The sequence below is a fragment of the Copadichromis virginalis genome, linkage group LG7 (genome assembly GCF_057382275.1).
Source record: "Copadichromis virginalis isolate Kocher_CV1m ecotype Utaka linkage group LG7, C_Virginalis_male_GT1.1, whole genome shotgun sequence".
NCBI classification, from domain to species: domain Eukaryota; kingdom Metazoa; phylum Chordata; class Actinopteri; order Cichliformes; family Cichlidae; genus Copadichromis; species Copadichromis virginalis.
Window position 1 is genome coordinate 15017038 of NC_140624.1, and position 17400 is coordinate 15034437.

A 17400-nucleotide genomic window follows, 5' to 3' on the forward strand; every position below is an offset into this window, starting at 1 on the left:
GAACGAAACAAAGAATAAAATACATTTTTCTAAACTGGTCCACTTTGGTTATATTGCACTGTCATTCCTGCATGTTTGAGTGCTGGAGGGGCGGACCACGACAGATCTCCGATTGGTCCATTTAAATCTGGGCAACGCAGTAACTCCGCCTTGAACGTCTGCTCGGGTTCGCACGATTTGAGTTCTCGTGTCACGAATTTCGGCACTCCGCCTCATCCCCAGCTATTCTGACCGGGGTGAGCTCCGCCCATCCAAATATTCCAATCCACAAATCGAACGCCTCCCGGGGACACAGCGCTTCATGATTGGCTGGAGAGGTTTGAACAAGTTATAAACGGTTTCAGCGGGACAGTTTGTAGGGTCGCTGTTGTCTTCTTGGGTATTCATTAAAGTGGGAAGCTCCTCGTTTTAGCAAATTTGTCTTTTACGCAAGTATACAATTGATGTAGCTTTTTAAAAGAACGAGCCGTCAGAAAAGTGAACATCAAAGGTAAATATTTTGACATTATAGACAATGTTAGCTAAGGTCATCAACGTTAGCTGGCAAACGTGGTACTTTTAGGACACGGCAGAGCAGCTATCAGTAAAACGCGATAAAGATGTGTTATATTATGCGGATGTGTCTTAAAATTACTGTTGCAACAGTCTTACAGTAGTATTTAAAATAATATGCGTGCACTGTCTTAAGTGTCTTGTGTTAGCTAACCTAGCTTGTTCATTTGAAAACGTTAATTTTGTTCACTTCAATACATTATTCAGTGCTTTTGGAATATTTAGCTCATGTAATGATGCTATTTTTATGGTATCTCAACATGCCAGGTTTGCAATAAGATATTAAAAACAAATCTCTTGGTCGACAACACTGTTAAATACCCACCGACCTTAATTGTCATATAGTGTAGTCGCGGAAGTGGAAAACTGCACTGTTCAAGTTTAGTATACGTTATCAGGAAATCCCACACATTAGTTAGTCTAATATTACTTGTATTCTTTGCACAGCTGTCCAAAGGTTAAAGTCTTATTGTAAAACGTTTTATTCTATAAAACAGTTTTTTAACAGGAACGATAGATAGATAGATAGATAGATAGATATTGGTTATTGAGATGAAAAAATGGTTAGTGCGTTAATCCTTATAAAGGAACTCCGGGGTTTCTTTTTAAGCACATTTGGTTCGGATATTACCCGTGTAATACTTACATTCAGTGGCCACTTTGTTAGGTACATCTTGCTAGTACTGGGATGGACCCACGTTTGCCCCCAGAGCTGCCTTAATTTTTTTTATAGCATAGATTCAACAAGATGCTGTAAACATTGCTGAGAGAGCTTGGTCCACACTGACTTCAAAGCATAACACAGGTGCTGCAGATCCATGATGTGAATTTCCTCTTCAGCAACATCACTAAGATGCTCTACAGGTTTGAGATCTGTTGCTTGTTTGGCCGTTTGAGTGCAGTGAACTCACTGTCATGTGCAAGAAACAAGTTTAAGATGAATTTAGCTTTGTGACCACTGTCAGAAGAGGAGTACACTGTGACCTTAAAAGCATGGAAATTGTAAGCAACTGGTAACGGGGTGAAGTGTGGCGAGAAAATATCCCCCATATCCTCACCAGCCTGAACCATCAATGGATTTGTGCTTCCAAGTTGTTTTCACAAGATTCTGACTGTATCATCCAAATGTTGCAGCAGAAATTGTTGACTTATCTGATCAGGCAATGGTTTTCCAGTCTTCTTTTGTCCACTTGTGGTGATCCAGTGGAAAGTGTCACCTCTGTTTCCTCTTTGTAACTGACAGGAATGGCCCCCTGTAGTCTTCTGATGTTGTACGGCATCTGCTTTAACACTGAATGAGTTGGGCATTGAGAAATTTTTTTTCTTTTTTTTTTTTTGGTTTGTTTTTGTATTTTTTTTTTCCCATGTCGTAATTGTAATGAGTGTTTATTTGAGTTACCTTTGCCTTCCCATCACCTTGAACTAGTCTGGCTAGCCTCTTCTAACCTCTGGCATCAACAAGGCATTGTCACCTAGAGACCTGCCACTCACTAGATAATTTCTCTTTTTCAGGCTATTCTGTTCTTCTTTCTATGTTAGGAGATCTCAGTAGATCTGCAGTTTATTGAAATACTCAGACCAGCCATTTTTCACCGATTGACATTTATTATAATATTGGTGCATTTTATTTATTGGTGTGTCATATAAAGGAATTAAATATGTCGTCCTAAAACTGATTTAAAAAAAATCAAAACAAAAACACTACAAACAAGAACAAAGAAAAGAAATGCAAAAAATATTGAGACAATGAGAAGGATTTAAAAAAACCAAACATTGCTGCATATGAAACATTTTTAATAAGCTATTTTGAAAAGGACATTTCAAACGCTGATGGTGCCCCATTCAATGAACTAAGTAGATTCCCCAGCTGCATTAGGGCTTCATAAGTCCTTGAATAAGGTGATTTAATGCTTTAAAGGGTATGGGTAAAATTTTAAGATTAGTAATTATTTTCTCAGCTAAACTGTAGCTGATGCTCCGTGTGGGGCTGCTTGAAACTAAGGTGACTCTTAACAGCTGATCCATAATCTTGGAGAGGGGAGAAGGGGCTCCACTGCAAGGGAAAAAGAAAGCAAGATCATAGCAAAAACTAAAGGTTTTCAATTTCCCCCCCAGTTCAAAACTGGTGTTTGGGAGGTGACTGTACATAAGCATGATTTGGAAAAATTGCATTTTCCTCTCTTTGATAATAATGTACTGAAGCTTCAGTACATTACATTTTTCCCCCATATCAATTTAACCTCACTTAAAGAAAAGACATATTTTTAGGAGAGCCCTGCTGATTTTGGCACTAAAAAAGATAAAAATAAGTCTTTTTTTTTTTTAATACCCCTGTAAATTGGGTCTTAACTATTCTTGTGATCTCAGAACTGTTGGCTTTTTGTGCCTCAGGTCGTCACCATGAACCCTGTACTATCAGTGCTATCCCTCACGCAGATGTTAGGTGGCAAAGCACAAGACATCATCGATGAAATCGATAATGTCCACATGGTTTGGCTTGAGGAGATACAACAAGAAGCCAATCGCATGTTCTCAAGGTAGGCTATAAATATGTTCTTCTATGTAGCTCTACTCTATAGATGTGTTTAATTTTACTCTAATGGAGTGCTTTCTTTTCTTTGTTTCAGAGATTTTAATGCTGAACCAGAGTTGATGCCAAAAACGCCGTCACAGAAGAAAAACAGTCGCAGGAAGCGTGTGTCTTTGGGTCGCCAAGAAGAAAATCAAGGAAAGCAAAGGTTTGTTTTATCAGTTCCTGGTTTTAGTGAAGGCAGTCTGAAGCGTGCTGTACCTTTTTTGTAACTCTTACGTTATCCTTTCCTGCTTAGATACTCAAAGGGAAGGCGCAGTAACCTTCGTGGCTCTTCTGTTAAATCACTGCAATTCACTGCTAAAGAGGATCCCATTTCTGAGGGCTCCACCTCTGACACCAGCAGCACTGGACAGTCCAAACGCACCACTCGCAGAAACAAACAGACAAAGCCTGAGGTGGTAGATGATGAGAGCCAGTCACCTCATGACAGCGATAAAGCTGAAGAAGTGCAAAACAAAACGCAGATGCTGGAGGAGGAGGAGGAGGAGGAGGTGGTGGTTGAAAATAAGGAGGTGAATGATGCTAAAGTCAAACCAAATGACACAGTTGGCAACGCCACACCTCCTGAGTCTCTTAAGATTCCCTTACCTGAAGCCGTTGTCAGCATCTCTCATGCAGACCGCTTGTCTGCTGAGCTTGCAAAAGAGCCTGAGCCCTCTCCTCGTACAGCTGCTAAGATTGCAATAGCTGAATCTGCTCAAACCTCAAGGCGAAGCTCTGTGCAGTGCTCCCTGAAGCTACGTCACTCTCTGGCTGGCCTGCGGCACAGTATGACTCAGGAATCTGTCCGCCGTGCCTCGCGCCGCTCCATGCTTAAGAGGAAAGCTACTCGTGCGGGTAACTCCACATGTAGCACCAAAGTTAGTGGTAAGAAAAGGACTAGTTTGCTTATAATTACTTAATTTCCCAATTATTAAAGGGCTGTTTGAAATGTTTGACTTTTTATTATTGTAGATGACTCTTGCGTGGAGGAGGAGGAAATGGAGAGGGAAAACCAGGAAGTGTGAGTGTTATTTTAAAAAAAGGATATGGGAATCGTAATGATATGGTTTTGTAACAGAGCTTTAAAAAAAAAAAAAAGTTCTGAATGGTCTTCTTGAATCTACTGATCCTTAAACTAAATCTTTACCCAAAGCCAATAAGCACGAAACCTAGGAGTGATGTTGGATTTAACTTTAGGGCTCATGCAGCTGAGGGTGGTAGACATCTCATTGTCACGTTCTGTGATCAACAGATGCCTTCATGAATGTAAATGCACAAAGTTGGTACAAGATGCAAACTACAAATTATGCTCAAGAACAGGAAGCCCACATTAGACTTTGCCAGAAATCATCTAAATGAGCTGGCTCAGGTCTGGAAAGAAATTCTTTGTACAAGTGGAAACAAGATAAACTTGTACCAGAATGATGAGAAGTAGAAAGTATGGAGAAAGAGGGAAACCAAACTGAAGCATACCATATTATCTGTCAGACATGGTGGAGGTAGTGTTATCTCATGGGCCTAATGTCTGCCAGTGGAACCAGGTCATTTTTTGATGTGTTTATTGATGAAGTAGCAGGATGAACTGTGACATGTACAGGGCTGTGCTCAGACTCAGCCTAATGCTGCAAAACTAAAAGTGAAAACTAAAAAGCTGTAATTCCCAAGCAGTTAAAGTAAAATCTTTGTTAAACCCCCTGCATTAAAGCTGAAAGTCTGCACTTCAATCACATCTTATTCGTTTTTAAAAATCCACTGTGGTTGTGTACAGAGCAACAACACGTCTCGTGCGCATCACTCGTTCCGTGGCTGCAAACTCACCCAAACTGGCGCCCCCATCATTGTTTATCAGTGAGATGACTCCTAACCGAGCAAGTATGGAAACTATTAACAAATACAATATATATTTTTTTTTTAAGTCTAAATGTCATTTCATTTGAGACTTATTTGCACTGAAAACATTGTTTTCTTTCAGTTGTCACTGAGAAGCTGAATTTGCTGCCAGTTCGGAGGTGGGTGCTATATGACTGCTGTGATAAAGAGCACATTTACAGGAAAAACTAAATGAATTGTGTTTTTATTTATTTATTTCTACCTGTGTTGTGTGGGGGTTTTTTTTGTTTGTTTTTTATTAATTAATTAATTAATTTTTTTTTTTTAAAGGTCAAGTCGCAGCACTAAGCGTAAAGCACCTGATACTATAGATGAAAGTCCGACAAAGAGGTGCTCTCCTCCCAAGAAAAGTCAAAGTGTAAGAAGCTCTTAATATGGTTGATGGACATTTTCATGTTTTAAGTGGATTTCTTAAGGTTTGACACTTTCTGTTTGCTCTGGATGAACAGGCAATCAAACCCCACATGAAGTCTTTTCTGCACACCGTCCAAAAGAATCAGATGCTGATGATGACTCCGAATTCAGTCGGCCGGACCGCAGTGATCAAGTCCTTCATCAAACACAACACTCCTCTGAGGATTGATCCTAAGGTAGGCTTCACACGCTGCAAGGTAGCATTATTTAATATGTACCAGCTTCTCTCCACATGCTCGGTATAGTCAGTGTTGCAGTGAATTTAAAGTTGCATTCAGTCACTTTTAATCTGACTAATGTGAAAAGGTCCTTTCATCAGTGAGCATCCCATAAACCTAAATCTTGTATGTATTTGAGAAACTTATGGGAGCTTAAAATGTGGGGGGACAAATAAAAACAAAAAAACACACTTCATAAATGTTGTGGGTCATATTTGTGGTCTGGTATGAATTATGCGGACCTTATTTGGATGTGCTTTCTCCTCTCCTCAGTTCAACACTAGCATAGTGGTAAGTGTAATGTCAAACATCGAAGCACTTTGTTTTTGGGCATTGCTGGTGTTTAATATTCCCGTTGTGTGACTTGATTAAACTTGTACTCATTTAGCACTTTCCCCATCCAAGCCTCTTTCCCACTGGCATGACATTTGGGTGTTTTAAATAAAAAGTCAAGTACTAAATGTAAAGGTGGACTCTGCGCTGCACTTTCTATGGGCATGAGATCGACCTGCATGTAAACAACCTGAAGCTTATCAAATGCATTTGTTTCACAGCGGCCGTGTGTGGAAGGGGCTGCTCTGTAAACATTTCATCAGCCTGATCTCACGGATCACTAATGGTCTTTGTTTGTCATGTTGTAAGCTAACAGAAATCAAATCACTTTAAATAGCTTTGGTAATCTCAGTGTTGTCTTTGAGACATTATTTCATCATAAAGTAGAAATCCATCTTAACCTAAGCTTTTTATTTATTTTCTTTTGAATGTGATTGACCTGTTTGTGGATTAAGATAAAACTGGGGAAGTATATCGCACAGTTACTTTTGGGATTTGTACAGTGCTGTGTTTGTGCACTTGGTGGTTTTTCCCTCATGGCCTTCTTAATGCATAGTTTCCTTATTTTAATCTGCACATTTGATTTAACTGAACCTTTTAGAGACCATGAAACTGGCATTTTGGATGGATTTTTGCTTTATTTTTGTAGGGGGCCTTCTCCTCTCCCCCCCCCCCCCCCCCCTTTTTTTTTTTTTTTTTTTTTTTAATTTTATGATTGTTTGCCACCTTTTCACCTTACAGCATCTTGATCATATTTCTTTGTGACAGGATGAGGTTTTTATTTGAAAATCTACTTAATTTGTAACCTCTTTGTTCTATATTCTCAGACAAAAGAGCGTAACAAACTTGAAGCACTTAAAAAGAAGCAGGAGCAAGAGGAGGAAAGGATGAGGAAAATGGAAGAGGATAAGAAGAGGAAACAGGAGGAACTTAAAAGGTTAACCATGCACATATTTCAGAATCAAAGGCACAACTTAAATTTCTTTTAATTAACTTCTAACATCGTCTTCTAGGAAGAGGGATGAGAGGTTAAGAAGAGTCGTTGAGGCCAAAGTAAAAGAGGAGCAGAGGGAGGAAGAGAAGAAGAAGAAGATTGAGCAAAAAATGGCTCAGCTTGATGAGAAAAATGATAAGGTATGCAACAGCTCTGTTGGGCCTGAATCTGTATATTCCACTTTAAAAGAAACCAACTCACATTTGCTCGGTCTTTCCCATTCTACACATTCATGCAGCGCGTGGCGGAGGAGAAGGCCAAGAAGAAAGCGGCCCTGAAGCGTCAAGAGGAGCTAGAACAGAAGAGGAAAATGGAAGAGGAGGCCAGAAAGAAGAAGATTCAGCAGGTTATTTGCTTTTTGTGGAGTATTGGCACTACAGCTCTTGTGCAGAGGGTTAAAGGCACTATATTTTCTTATACTGCATGCATGTTTGTTTGTTTGTTAAATCAGGAGGAAGAAAAGCGACAGCAAGAGTTGCTGGCCAAGAAGAAAGCTGAGGAAGAGGCTCGTAAAGCTCTCGAGCTGAAGAGGGAGCAAGAACGCGAGAGGGAAAGGGAGCTGGAGAGGGAACGGCAAGCTGCTGCGGAAAGGTCATATGATGATTTCAATACTTCTCACAGTATACAGGAATGCAGAAGAATAATATGTGGTCCTGATTAAACAAGAGCATATATTAGTACTGTTAGGTTTTGATTGGCTTTTCTAAGAATCCACTAACTGTAACGGTTTTTACCTCTTAAACTGAAAATGTATCCCCAAAAAAAGAAAGGACCGGGGTCTTTTCTCTTGTTTGGCTATACAACCAGTCTGCTCCATATTATAAATGACCCCGCTGCCAATTTAAGGACACCTGTTACTTGGGCTTATCAGATAAAATATATCCACAGTTGTTAACATTAACAGTCACCGTTACAAATATAACTCCAGATGTTTAGCTTAAAAGGCTATTGTTAACTTTAGTGCTAAGAGCTGTGGTGGCTCTGATATCATCCTGCTGCACTGGAAACTTTTTGCTCTGCAAAGTAGGACTTAAACAATGTGAATTTCAAATGATTAATAAATTTCTCACTTTCCAAACATCCATAAATTGTCCTTTATTACTCTCTGTCCCTCACAGATGGAAACAGTTAACAGGAAACTGTGATCAGTGATGTGGAGGAGTAGTGTATATACAAAACACCATACCTAACATACCTAAAGTGTTAATTACCTGAAATGACAAACAAAAAAGATTGTTAAAGCCTGTAAGAAAAGGATGTGATTTCACTCCAGGTTTTGTTTTTGGATTTTGTTTTTAAAGTTGATGTGATGTTTGTGCTTGCAGACAGCGAGTGGAGAAAGAAAAAGCTCTTGCTCTGCAGCGTGAAGTTGAGAGAGCAGCGAGAGAGAAAGAGATGAGGGAACTCGAGGAGAAAAGGAAGGCACTCGAGGAAAAAAGAAAACTGGTAAGAAATGGAATTTTAAACAAAACTTGATGTTTGAGCACTCGCAATAGTTACTCCTAATAAGAGAAATAAAAAGTGAGTGGAATTCCCCATGTTTGGGCTTGATATTTAAAAACAAAAAATAGAACTTGATTCAGATGATTAGGAAACATGGGTGTGAATACCCTGAAATTAAAGATGTGAGTCTGTGCGTTGTTGTTGTTATTATTATTATTATTATTATTATTAATAATATTAGCAGCATTATTAAATAAAAGGACTAGATGTTACAATCCCTGATGATGCATATTACAAGCACCATTTTAATTGGCCCAAACTATAAGGTATTGGTCCTAATGTGAACCTGTGGTGGTGTTTGTTTTTTCTCTGTGGTGTATGTACCAATATGTGTTATTGCTGGGTGCTTTCCCAGCAAAGAAATGTGATGCAGCATCACAGTTCACTTGTCAGTGGCTTCAGTATTTCAGCTCATTTTTGTATGTGGCAGAGAAAATTACTTCAGGTACTTTCAATTTAGCAGAGCAAAGGAAATCAGATTTACTTCAATGTTTAGTCCTAAAGTACTGAACGGTGAAAGTGCACACACATAATCAGTGTGGCAGAAACATGCAAGTCTGTGGCTTTCTTGCATTTGATGTCATGGTCAGTGAGGTATGTAAAGACTGCAGCAGGTTCTCCACTGTCTATGCTAGAGCTTCTCGTTCACGGTGTTTGATGGGGATCCACTTCAGCAGATGTTAATTAGCAGGACTCTTTCAGGAAATGACTCGGAAAGTTTTCTCTTCTCATAAAAACTCAACACGTGGTAATCTCATTAACTTAATGTATGAGGACGTCTGTCAGCAGCTGTTTGTGACTGCAGCTGCTCAGCTGTCTGGTTTTTCTTCCACTAGGAGGAGCAGCAAAGGCTGGCAGCAAAAGAGAAAGCTGCTAAAGAGCTGGAAGCTGCTAAGCAGAGGGACGCTGCTGCTCAAGAGGCTGCTAAAACACAGGTACAGCAAAACCTTCAGTTCATCGAGACATCTTAACATAGGTGCAAACTGGGGAGCAAACCCAAACTACAGAAACATTTCCTGTGTTTCTATGCGTTCTGTTATTTGAGATCATATAGTCAACAAAAATATTTCAAATGAAACCGCTTTTAAGGGTGTTGTTTGTTTTTTCCCTAAACCTTATTAAATTTCCTTCTCCTTCTCCCCATGCAATACAGACTGCTGCTAACCTAAATGTGACTGTGGATATTGAGGTAATAACAATAGATATTATACTTTTTACATTAGATTATATTCATTATACCATGTCTCTTCATCTGAAGCCTTAAGCATGTGAAAATGATTACGTGTGTGTCCATGACAAAGGTAATAGATTAGCATTTAATTTAGTTTCTCAGTAGCAAACATTTATAATAAATGTTTCAAAGGGTGTAAATTAACGTGTAATTTCCCAATTTTCTTGAACTGTTCAGCGCTCAGTAATGAGCACACCTGTAGGAAAAGGTGGTGATCTCAACGTGACTGTTGATATTGAGGTATGTGATTGTTTTTATGTATTTTTAACACACGTATATTTATTCTAAACAAAGACTAAATTATTTTTTTCCCTCCTCTTTCTGCAGCACTCCTCGCCACAGTCATATGCCATCACGCCAAAGGGTGGAGATAAACCTTTGATTTTGTCCAAAAATTCAGAAGACTATGGGATGGACCAAAACAGTGATGACTCTACTGATGACGAGTCTGCACCAAGGAAGCCTATTCCATCCTGGGCAGAAGGTATTTAATGATCTCTTAACTCTTCAGTATACCTGAAGTGCTTATGTGTTACACGTTAATCCAGCTCAGTTATAATTGATTGTCTCAAATTGTTACGGTGGATTCATACTAAGCTCAAAATTCACCATGGAGTCCTACTACTGCTACTACACAGCTCCAGTCAAAGAAATATTGTAACCTCCATGAACTAACTCTAACTCTCCTCTATCTGGGTCACCAAGCCTGAATTTGTTTGCCTCAGGAAGACTGAGAATTTCTTTTTTTTTTTTTTTTCTTTTTTTTTTTTTTTTTCTCTCCACCATGTCTGGCGTTTGGGGTTTTCTTTCTTTCCCCCCTAAATTTAGGCTGAAACTCTGAGCCTAAATTTAGGGAATTGCTGGTGAAATGAAATGGCCCAGCACCATGATGGTTTTTTTTTTTTAAGACCCTGCTTTGAAAATCTGAGACAAGTTGAGGTGCCCGAGATTCACAGAATTTAGAAAGCCACTATTTTGTGATGTATATCAGGGCTCTAGAGTGCGACCAATTTGGTCGCAAATGCGACCAAATTTTTCAGTGGTGCGACTAAAAAAAAAAAAAAAAGTATTTGGTTGCACCTGTGCGACCAACTGTTCGGGTAGCAAAAAAATAATAAAATTCTGCAACCTTCCCTGTGGTCAGCAACAGACACACATTATGCCCCTATCGTGGACTAAACCAATCAGAGATAGTAAGGGGCGGGACCTCTCTGATTGGCTGTGGTCCAGTTGAAAGTGCAGGTGGAAGAGAGAGGTGAGTAGCTTGAATAAAGCGATATCGATTCATTAAATCCTGAATCGACTTTTAAATATAACTGAGTTTTTTTTCCCTGGCAAAACAATTTCAACAACAACCAAACAGCAAATGAGAGCAGGTACACGGATTCCACACAAAGACGTAACACAGACCCGACGCATCAGAATCAGCTTTGTCTTTCTCGGCTTTCTCAGCCGACGGCCCGCAGACGGACACGCTGTCGGAGCTCGGCGATTCTGCGTCGGGTCCGCTCTGTGTTTGCGCTGATTCTGAGCTGCAAAAGAAGCAGCAAACTGTGCTTCACATTTGATCAATGTCGTCATGAATTTTGCTTCTCTCTCGCTCTCTCTCTGTACTTTCAGTTTCCCGTCTCCAATCTGTTTTCTGTATTATTCATTCGCTTATTACCCACCAGTCTACCGTTGTTTACAGCGCTGTCGGCTGTGTGCCGGTACGCCTAACTTTTTAAAGTTACGCCCATGGCAAAAAGTTAGTCTACAGCCCTGTATATTGTTATTGGGATATGAGATTTTGGCCATACCTGCACATGTGCAATGTGAACATTTACAGTGGTTAAGATTGTATAGTTTGGCCACCAGAGGGCACTCTGTAACGTCCATGTTTTCATGTGTTCTGCACCCTGAACAGCCAGCTGGTCCAAGCATTTCATTCCCAGTTGGGCAGAGCACAAACGAATAAATACTAACCACAAAAACAAAACAAAAAAAACCAAACGTATTTGTTGGCACCAGTGGAGAGGAAGAAGTCTCTTCAATAGGGAGAGGCAGAAATCTGCTGAGATCTGTTGGACAACTGATTACTTGATCACAAATATAACTTCATTTCCTGACTGAACTTGAAATGTAATGGCTCCCTTGATATTAGCACACTTTAACTTGGGATGAAGAATCCTAGGTATGACACTACAGGAAACTTGAACCATGATAAGATATTTCAGACATTTGTATCACAGTTCTGGTCTCTACGTCACAATTTTACACCCCTACCAAACTGAGCTAAACCCACATGTGTTTGTGGATATTGCATGCTATTTAAAGCCCCTAAACAGACCTGTTTGTGTTCTCTCTCTCTCTTCCAGGTCCCAATCTGCAGCAGATAATAATGAAGCAATACTTCAACCCTCCTGATTTGGACTCTTTCTTTGGAGCAATCGAGTCACCACGACTAGAAAACATCTTTTACAAGAGCAAGCCCAGATATTTTAAACGTACCAGCTCTGCAGTGTGGCACTCGCCTCCAGCTGGAAAGTAACATCTGTACACTCATACAGATGTATTAAACTGCTGTATAGTTAAAATTCTGAAAATCTGTTTCAAATAAAGTCATTTTTTTTGTTTTTCTGAATATTCTTTTTAAATGTATGTTTGTGTTTCACATCTTTGTCTCAGTAGGTTTTTGTATCTGTGGTTTGTTTAGCTTTTAGAGATGTAATTGTTTTGTTTTGGCTTGTAAATTAAAAGCAGGTTAACTGAATAACAACGGTGATGGTTGTTTTTGCTGGACATTAAAGCAGAATCTCTTTTATAATATTTATGGTTGTTTTCTTCAATCTGGTATGTCAAACTTTCTCTATTAGAGGTATGTGCTGTAAAAGGATTTTGTCACTCAGCAGTTGTCATGACTTTTAGTTCAAAATGCAGCACTGTGTTGAAAGCTGGTTGTAAAGCTTAAAGCTCAGGGAAATCCTCTGCTAAGAAGTCTGCTGTGTGTTCCAGAATAGCTACTTAATAGTTTTGGCACCACGGCTGGGGAAAATTTTAAATTTGGTGCGTTTATTTCACTAAAGTAAGGTTTAGCTTGACTTAAGTTACATCGATCTAGATCACACATGCAGCCTCTCAGTTATAGACTTTGTAATTGGTTTAAAATCTGGGTTTTTAATTTCGTTTAGTTTCAGGCTACAACCGAGAATTCTCTGCATTTATTATTATAAAGTTCAGATGCTCTTTATTCGGGTTTACTGATCCCTAAAATGGGTGTCAGACAGGTCTTGAGCCCAGTATTGGACCCACTGGACAGCTTTGGTAAATGTAAAGGAAGGCCTACATTTTGGACTTTTTGTCTTTGTAGCTCCTGATAAAGAACAGTAGCTATAAACTTGAATGCTTTTAAATGTTTATTTCTTAGAATTTAAGCCTAAAGAGTCATGCTGACAGATTTCATTTATTTACTACAAAAGCAATTTTCTTCATCGCGTAGAAAAAACAGACGTCCTGTTGCAATTGCATTTCTTTTTCTTATATTAACATTACAAGAATGAACTGTAAATAAATGTTTTTATCCTGAGAGAGAGCGGGGAGATTCTGTAAAATTAGACTGACATCTCTGTCAGACAGCATAATAAAAGAAATCGAAATTAAAAGGCGGCATTAAATATGTACCAGTTTCCATTGTAGTGTTTTACCTTTGGTCTACGGAATACGCAATGCATGAAAGACAAGACAGGTCCCAAGATCTACAAGATTTACTTGTTTTTGTTATGAATATTTTCATAGTTTGAATCTTCAGTGTTTAATTTTTGGGGAATGTGTCAGTCTTTAATTTAAACATAAAAAAAAAAACAATGCACAATGATTAAACATAATTTCAGACTAATGCAGCCGCTGGCACACTGGTTTGTGTGCTGTCCACACAGCCACAAAAGCTTTTAATTTTAACGTGTCCATTCCGCACCTTTAACGGCTAACGTCAACAGCGTTGCAGTCACCTAAGTGCGTTTGCGCGTCGGCAAAACGGCGAGTTAAGTCCTTAGTTGGAAATTTAATGTCGCAAGCAAGCGCAACTATCAGCGATAAGTTTAGCGAAACGTGTGAAATCGTCGAAGAAGGTTGGTTTATATAACCGCTTCCTCCGCAGCTGGGTTTAAATGTGCAACCTGTCCTGTTGTTTGTGAGATCAGCTGACTAAGATTTGGTTGCTAGCAGCGATTAGCTGCGCTGAATATATTTGGCAACGCAACTGTTGTTCAGTTAGCGTGGGCTTCGATGCCTGCAAGGTGCACGAAGCTTAAATTTTGATATAATTTAGCCACCAAGTTGGCCTTATTCATGCCACTGCCATAACCTAACGTTCCTCATAGCTGTTAAGCCAGCCTCCGCTTGGGTCACGCAAGCAACCAGCGTTGTTTTTCATGTATTTATACTAAGCATTACGGTAGTGTAAGAAATACCTTAACGATAAAAGCGCTTCTGGGGAATTGGAATATATATATATACTCCCTTCAAACTTAGTGACTTGCGTGTAACGAGATCGATTAAGAGTTTTAATATTTCAATTCAACACCAGACTGTTATTGTGCGGGAGACACCGAGAGGCAGCTTTTATGTTAAAAGCAGCACTTACCGTAATGCTTAGTATACGCAGGTACACCACGGCCAACAAGAACAACAAATAAAACAACGCGAGTGGTAGCCCGTTATTTGGCAGTAGCTGCAGGCTTGAACGCTGTGGTTTCTTTGCGTGTGCAGGTAAACAATGTTTGTGTCTCGTCTTATCACAAGTTCAGTGTCACGAAACACGGATTCTGTATTAACTAGGTGCAAATTTAAGACAGAAGTTGTCTGCTACTTTACTATTAACTTTGACCAACAGCTGCTCTGGTGTTTGCCTTTTTTAGTCCCAAGGTCATTTGTCTGGATTAATGTGAATACAGATGACGTTGTAGTGTCCACTCGATTATTTATATGTAGGGACATTTTTCAGATGTTTTAAAAGTAGTTGTGTTTAGTTTGATGCAGGCAAACAAACACGTGAAGTGTAAATTCTCAGTGTCTCAGTATTGATGGCTAGATACTTTTTTAAAATGCAACATACTGCAATTAACTGCCTGAATAATCTGCTTCTCCAGTTATGAACAGCCTTACATTTGATCAGCATTTAGTTATTGTTATGATCTTTCCAGAAATGACTTCTCAGATCCGTCAAAACTTCCACCATGACTGCGAGGCTGCCATTAATAGACAGATAAACCTGGAGCTGTATGCCTCTTATGTTTATCTCTCTATGGTAAGAAATGTTTCTGAGTCAGTGGTGTTATGTATCACAGCCCTGTGTTATTTCAAAGGCATTAAAAAGAGTGTTTTAATCTTTTTGTTTGTTTATTTTTGTTTACTCTCCTGACTTTTAGGCATATTATTTTGAAAGGGATGATAAATGCTTGCCAAATTTTGCAAAGTTTTTTCACAATCAGTCCAAAGAAGAGGTTGTGCATGCAGAGAAGCTGATGACCTTCCAGAACAAGCGGGGAGGCAAAATATTTCTGCAAGACATCAGGGTATGTAAGGATATTTTCGCTAATGAGTTAAAAAAAAAAAAAGCCAAATTCATGTCTTTTTATATTAAAAAACAAAACAGTCTTTTTATTCATCAAGGCTTTACAATGTTTTTTAATTATAAAAATGGATGGACTGCAGTGCTTCAGGTTGCTTTAATATGAATAATTTTACATGAATCTGATCGGTGCTGAATCTTCTTGAAATATTAATGCGTTAGAAACCGGATAGAGATGAGTGGGGGAGTGGCGTGGAGGCCTTGGAGTGTGCCCTGCAGCTGGAGAAAAATGTAAACCAATCCCTGCTGGACCTGCAGAAAATGGCCACTGAACACAATGACCCTCATGTAAGAAGCAGGCGTGGAGGATGTACAGTCTCCGCTGTTCGGATATGACTATCTAGTAAGATGCAGTATATTGTCTTTTTCCGTCCCCCGCAGATGTGCGACTTCATAGAAACACATTTTCTGGACGAGCAGGTAAAATCCATCAAACAGCTCGCCGACTGGACCTCAAACCTACGCCGGATGGGAGCCCCTCAGAGCGGCATGGCTGAGTACCTCTTTGACAAACACACCATGGCTGAAGAGGGCAGTTAAATTGAGGCACATGTGATCATGGGTAATTCTGCTGCATGTCTGCCAAATACAGTATATACTGCATATGTTATAAAAGAATGCTGCTTTATTTGTGTTCATTAGCTGTTAGCAGAGGCTGTAGCGCAGACTGGAGTTGTGTAACCCTCACCTCATACTACGTGTAGTGTGTAAAAAAAAAAAAAAAAAAAGACTAAGCAGGCCTTTAAATCATGCTAGTTATGCATTCAGGTTTCCTTACATGTCAGGTTTAGGAAGATTGGACCGTGGCACTGAAACGTTTTAGGCTGCAATAATTTAAATTACATGCATTGAAAAATTGTTAATCAACCTTTTTTGTTTGAGAATTTAAAAAGCAAAGAGAAATTCTGCTTTGTTATCTGTTATACCAGTGGTGTTTAAAATTTTGTGACTGTAAAGTAAGGTAAAGGCACTTTGGACAGAGTTGGACCTACCATGTGTGTCATCACTTCATTAGCTCTTATTTAGCACTTAAGTCCAACCATCTTGGTGCATTTTTTGGCTTTTCAAGCTCCTCTTCAGGTAGCGTGGCACCATGTTGGCATTAAGCTACACCTCCCAAAAATTACACACTCAGGCTGAGGTATTTTGTCCAGCTGAAGCCCCAGGCTTCTGTGTACTGATAAAGCTACCACGGTATTATTCGCAATAAGGTTTTTCTGGCCTATTCAGTTATTTTATTCTTTTTCTTTTTTTCACAGAATATTTCTCATAGTTTAACCACCATCCACACATAAAAGCCAAGAACCATGTTTATAGACCACTCCAATATATTCTTGTTACAATATGTAACAATACTAAAACACTGGTTAATTTAATTATATTTATTATTTTATAGCGTGTGTGTGTGTGTGTGTGTGTGTGTGTGTGTGTGTGTGTGTTGTTTTCCATTTGTCTTTATTTTAAGAAACCTTTGGTTACTAGCACAACTCTAGTTCTCTGAAAACTGAGCTCTGTATCTCACTGTGAGACGCCTTCTGCTTTGTCCAATCAATGAAACTCCACTTTCACTACATCTGACTTAAACAGACGAGCCACCTCAAGAGCATGATGTAGGGCAGTGCGATGAGATAGCTCAGAAAGCTGAAATTGCAGCTAAATGCACTTTTAATGGTGGAAAAAGCCACTTGCCCATCTATCAAATCCTGAAGGAAGCATACTTGAAACAGAACACTGATAGTTCACAGCTAAGAATACAATTCCCTATCTCTCAAATATACACCATTTTTTAACATGCCAGGTCCATTGGAGCAGACAAGCTAGCTCTACCATCCATAATTATGAATAACATTGTACATTTTTGTCATTTTTTTAATGTCTCATAAAATCTTTCAGCTTGTTTTATTTTTGACAGTTAAATAAACATTAACATGCATAAGCAGTGAGACCTGTGAAAATGTTTTCTCATTGTATTTTATTTGGACTGATTGCTTCCTTCTGCAGATGTTAAGTCAAATTGTAGATTCAGTATGCTTGTAAAATAAAACAATAAAGTTGTAATGTACAAATAAATTAAAGTTTTTC

General features: G+C 39.1%; 2 protein-coding genes across 4 annotated transcripts; both read left to right on the forward strand.

The window, feature by feature from the left end:
* Positions 1 to 297: 297 nt before the first annotated feature.
* On the forward strand, positions 298 to 12333 carry incenp (inner centromere protein). Of its 2 annotated transcripts, XM_085462004.1 has the most exons (20): positions 298 to 490; positions 2944 to 3089; positions 3180 to 3290; positions 3381 to 4012; positions 4100 to 4148; positions 4896 to 4999; positions 5100 to 5136; positions 5288 to 5375; positions 5467 to 5607; positions 5923 to 5940; positions 6810 to 6919; positions 6996 to 7116; positions 7215 to 7322; positions 7428 to 7567; positions 8302 to 8422; positions 9316 to 9414; positions 9633 to 9668; positions 9888 to 9950; positions 10038 to 10194; positions 12068 to 12333. In XM_085462004.1, the coding sequence occupies exons 2-20, from the start codon at positions 2953 to 2955 to the stop codon at positions 12238 to 12240; spliced, it is 2445 nt and encodes an 814-aa protein (XP_085318130.1). In that variant the 5' UTR covers positions 298 to 490; positions 2944 to 2952; the 3' UTR covers positions 12241 to 12333. The 2 variants fall into 2 exon arrangements, with proteins under 2 accessions (XP_085318130.1, XP_085318131.1); XM_085462005.1 differs by lacking the exon at positions 5923 to 5940 and having other exon boundaries at positions 299 to 490.
* Positions 12334 to 13649: 1316 nt separating this feature from the next.
* Positions 13650 to 17254, forward strand: fth1b (ferritin, heavy polypeptide 1b). 2 transcript variants are annotated; one of them, XM_085462013.1, is made up of 5 exons: positions 13650 to 13816; positions 14891 to 14994; positions 15116 to 15262; positions 15481 to 15606; positions 15700 to 17254. In XM_085462013.1, the coding sequence occupies exons 1-5, from the start codon at positions 13753 to 13755 to the stop codon at positions 15856 to 15858; spliced, it is 600 nt and encodes a 199-aa protein (XP_085318139.1). In that variant the 5' UTR covers positions 13650 to 13752; the 3' UTR covers positions 15859 to 17254. The 2 variants fall into 2 exon arrangements, with proteins under 2 accessions (XP_085318139.1, XP_085318140.1); XM_085462014.1 differs by lacking the exon at positions 13650 to 13816 and adding an exon at positions 13841 to 14456.
* Positions 17255 to 17400: the final 146 nt, after the last annotated feature.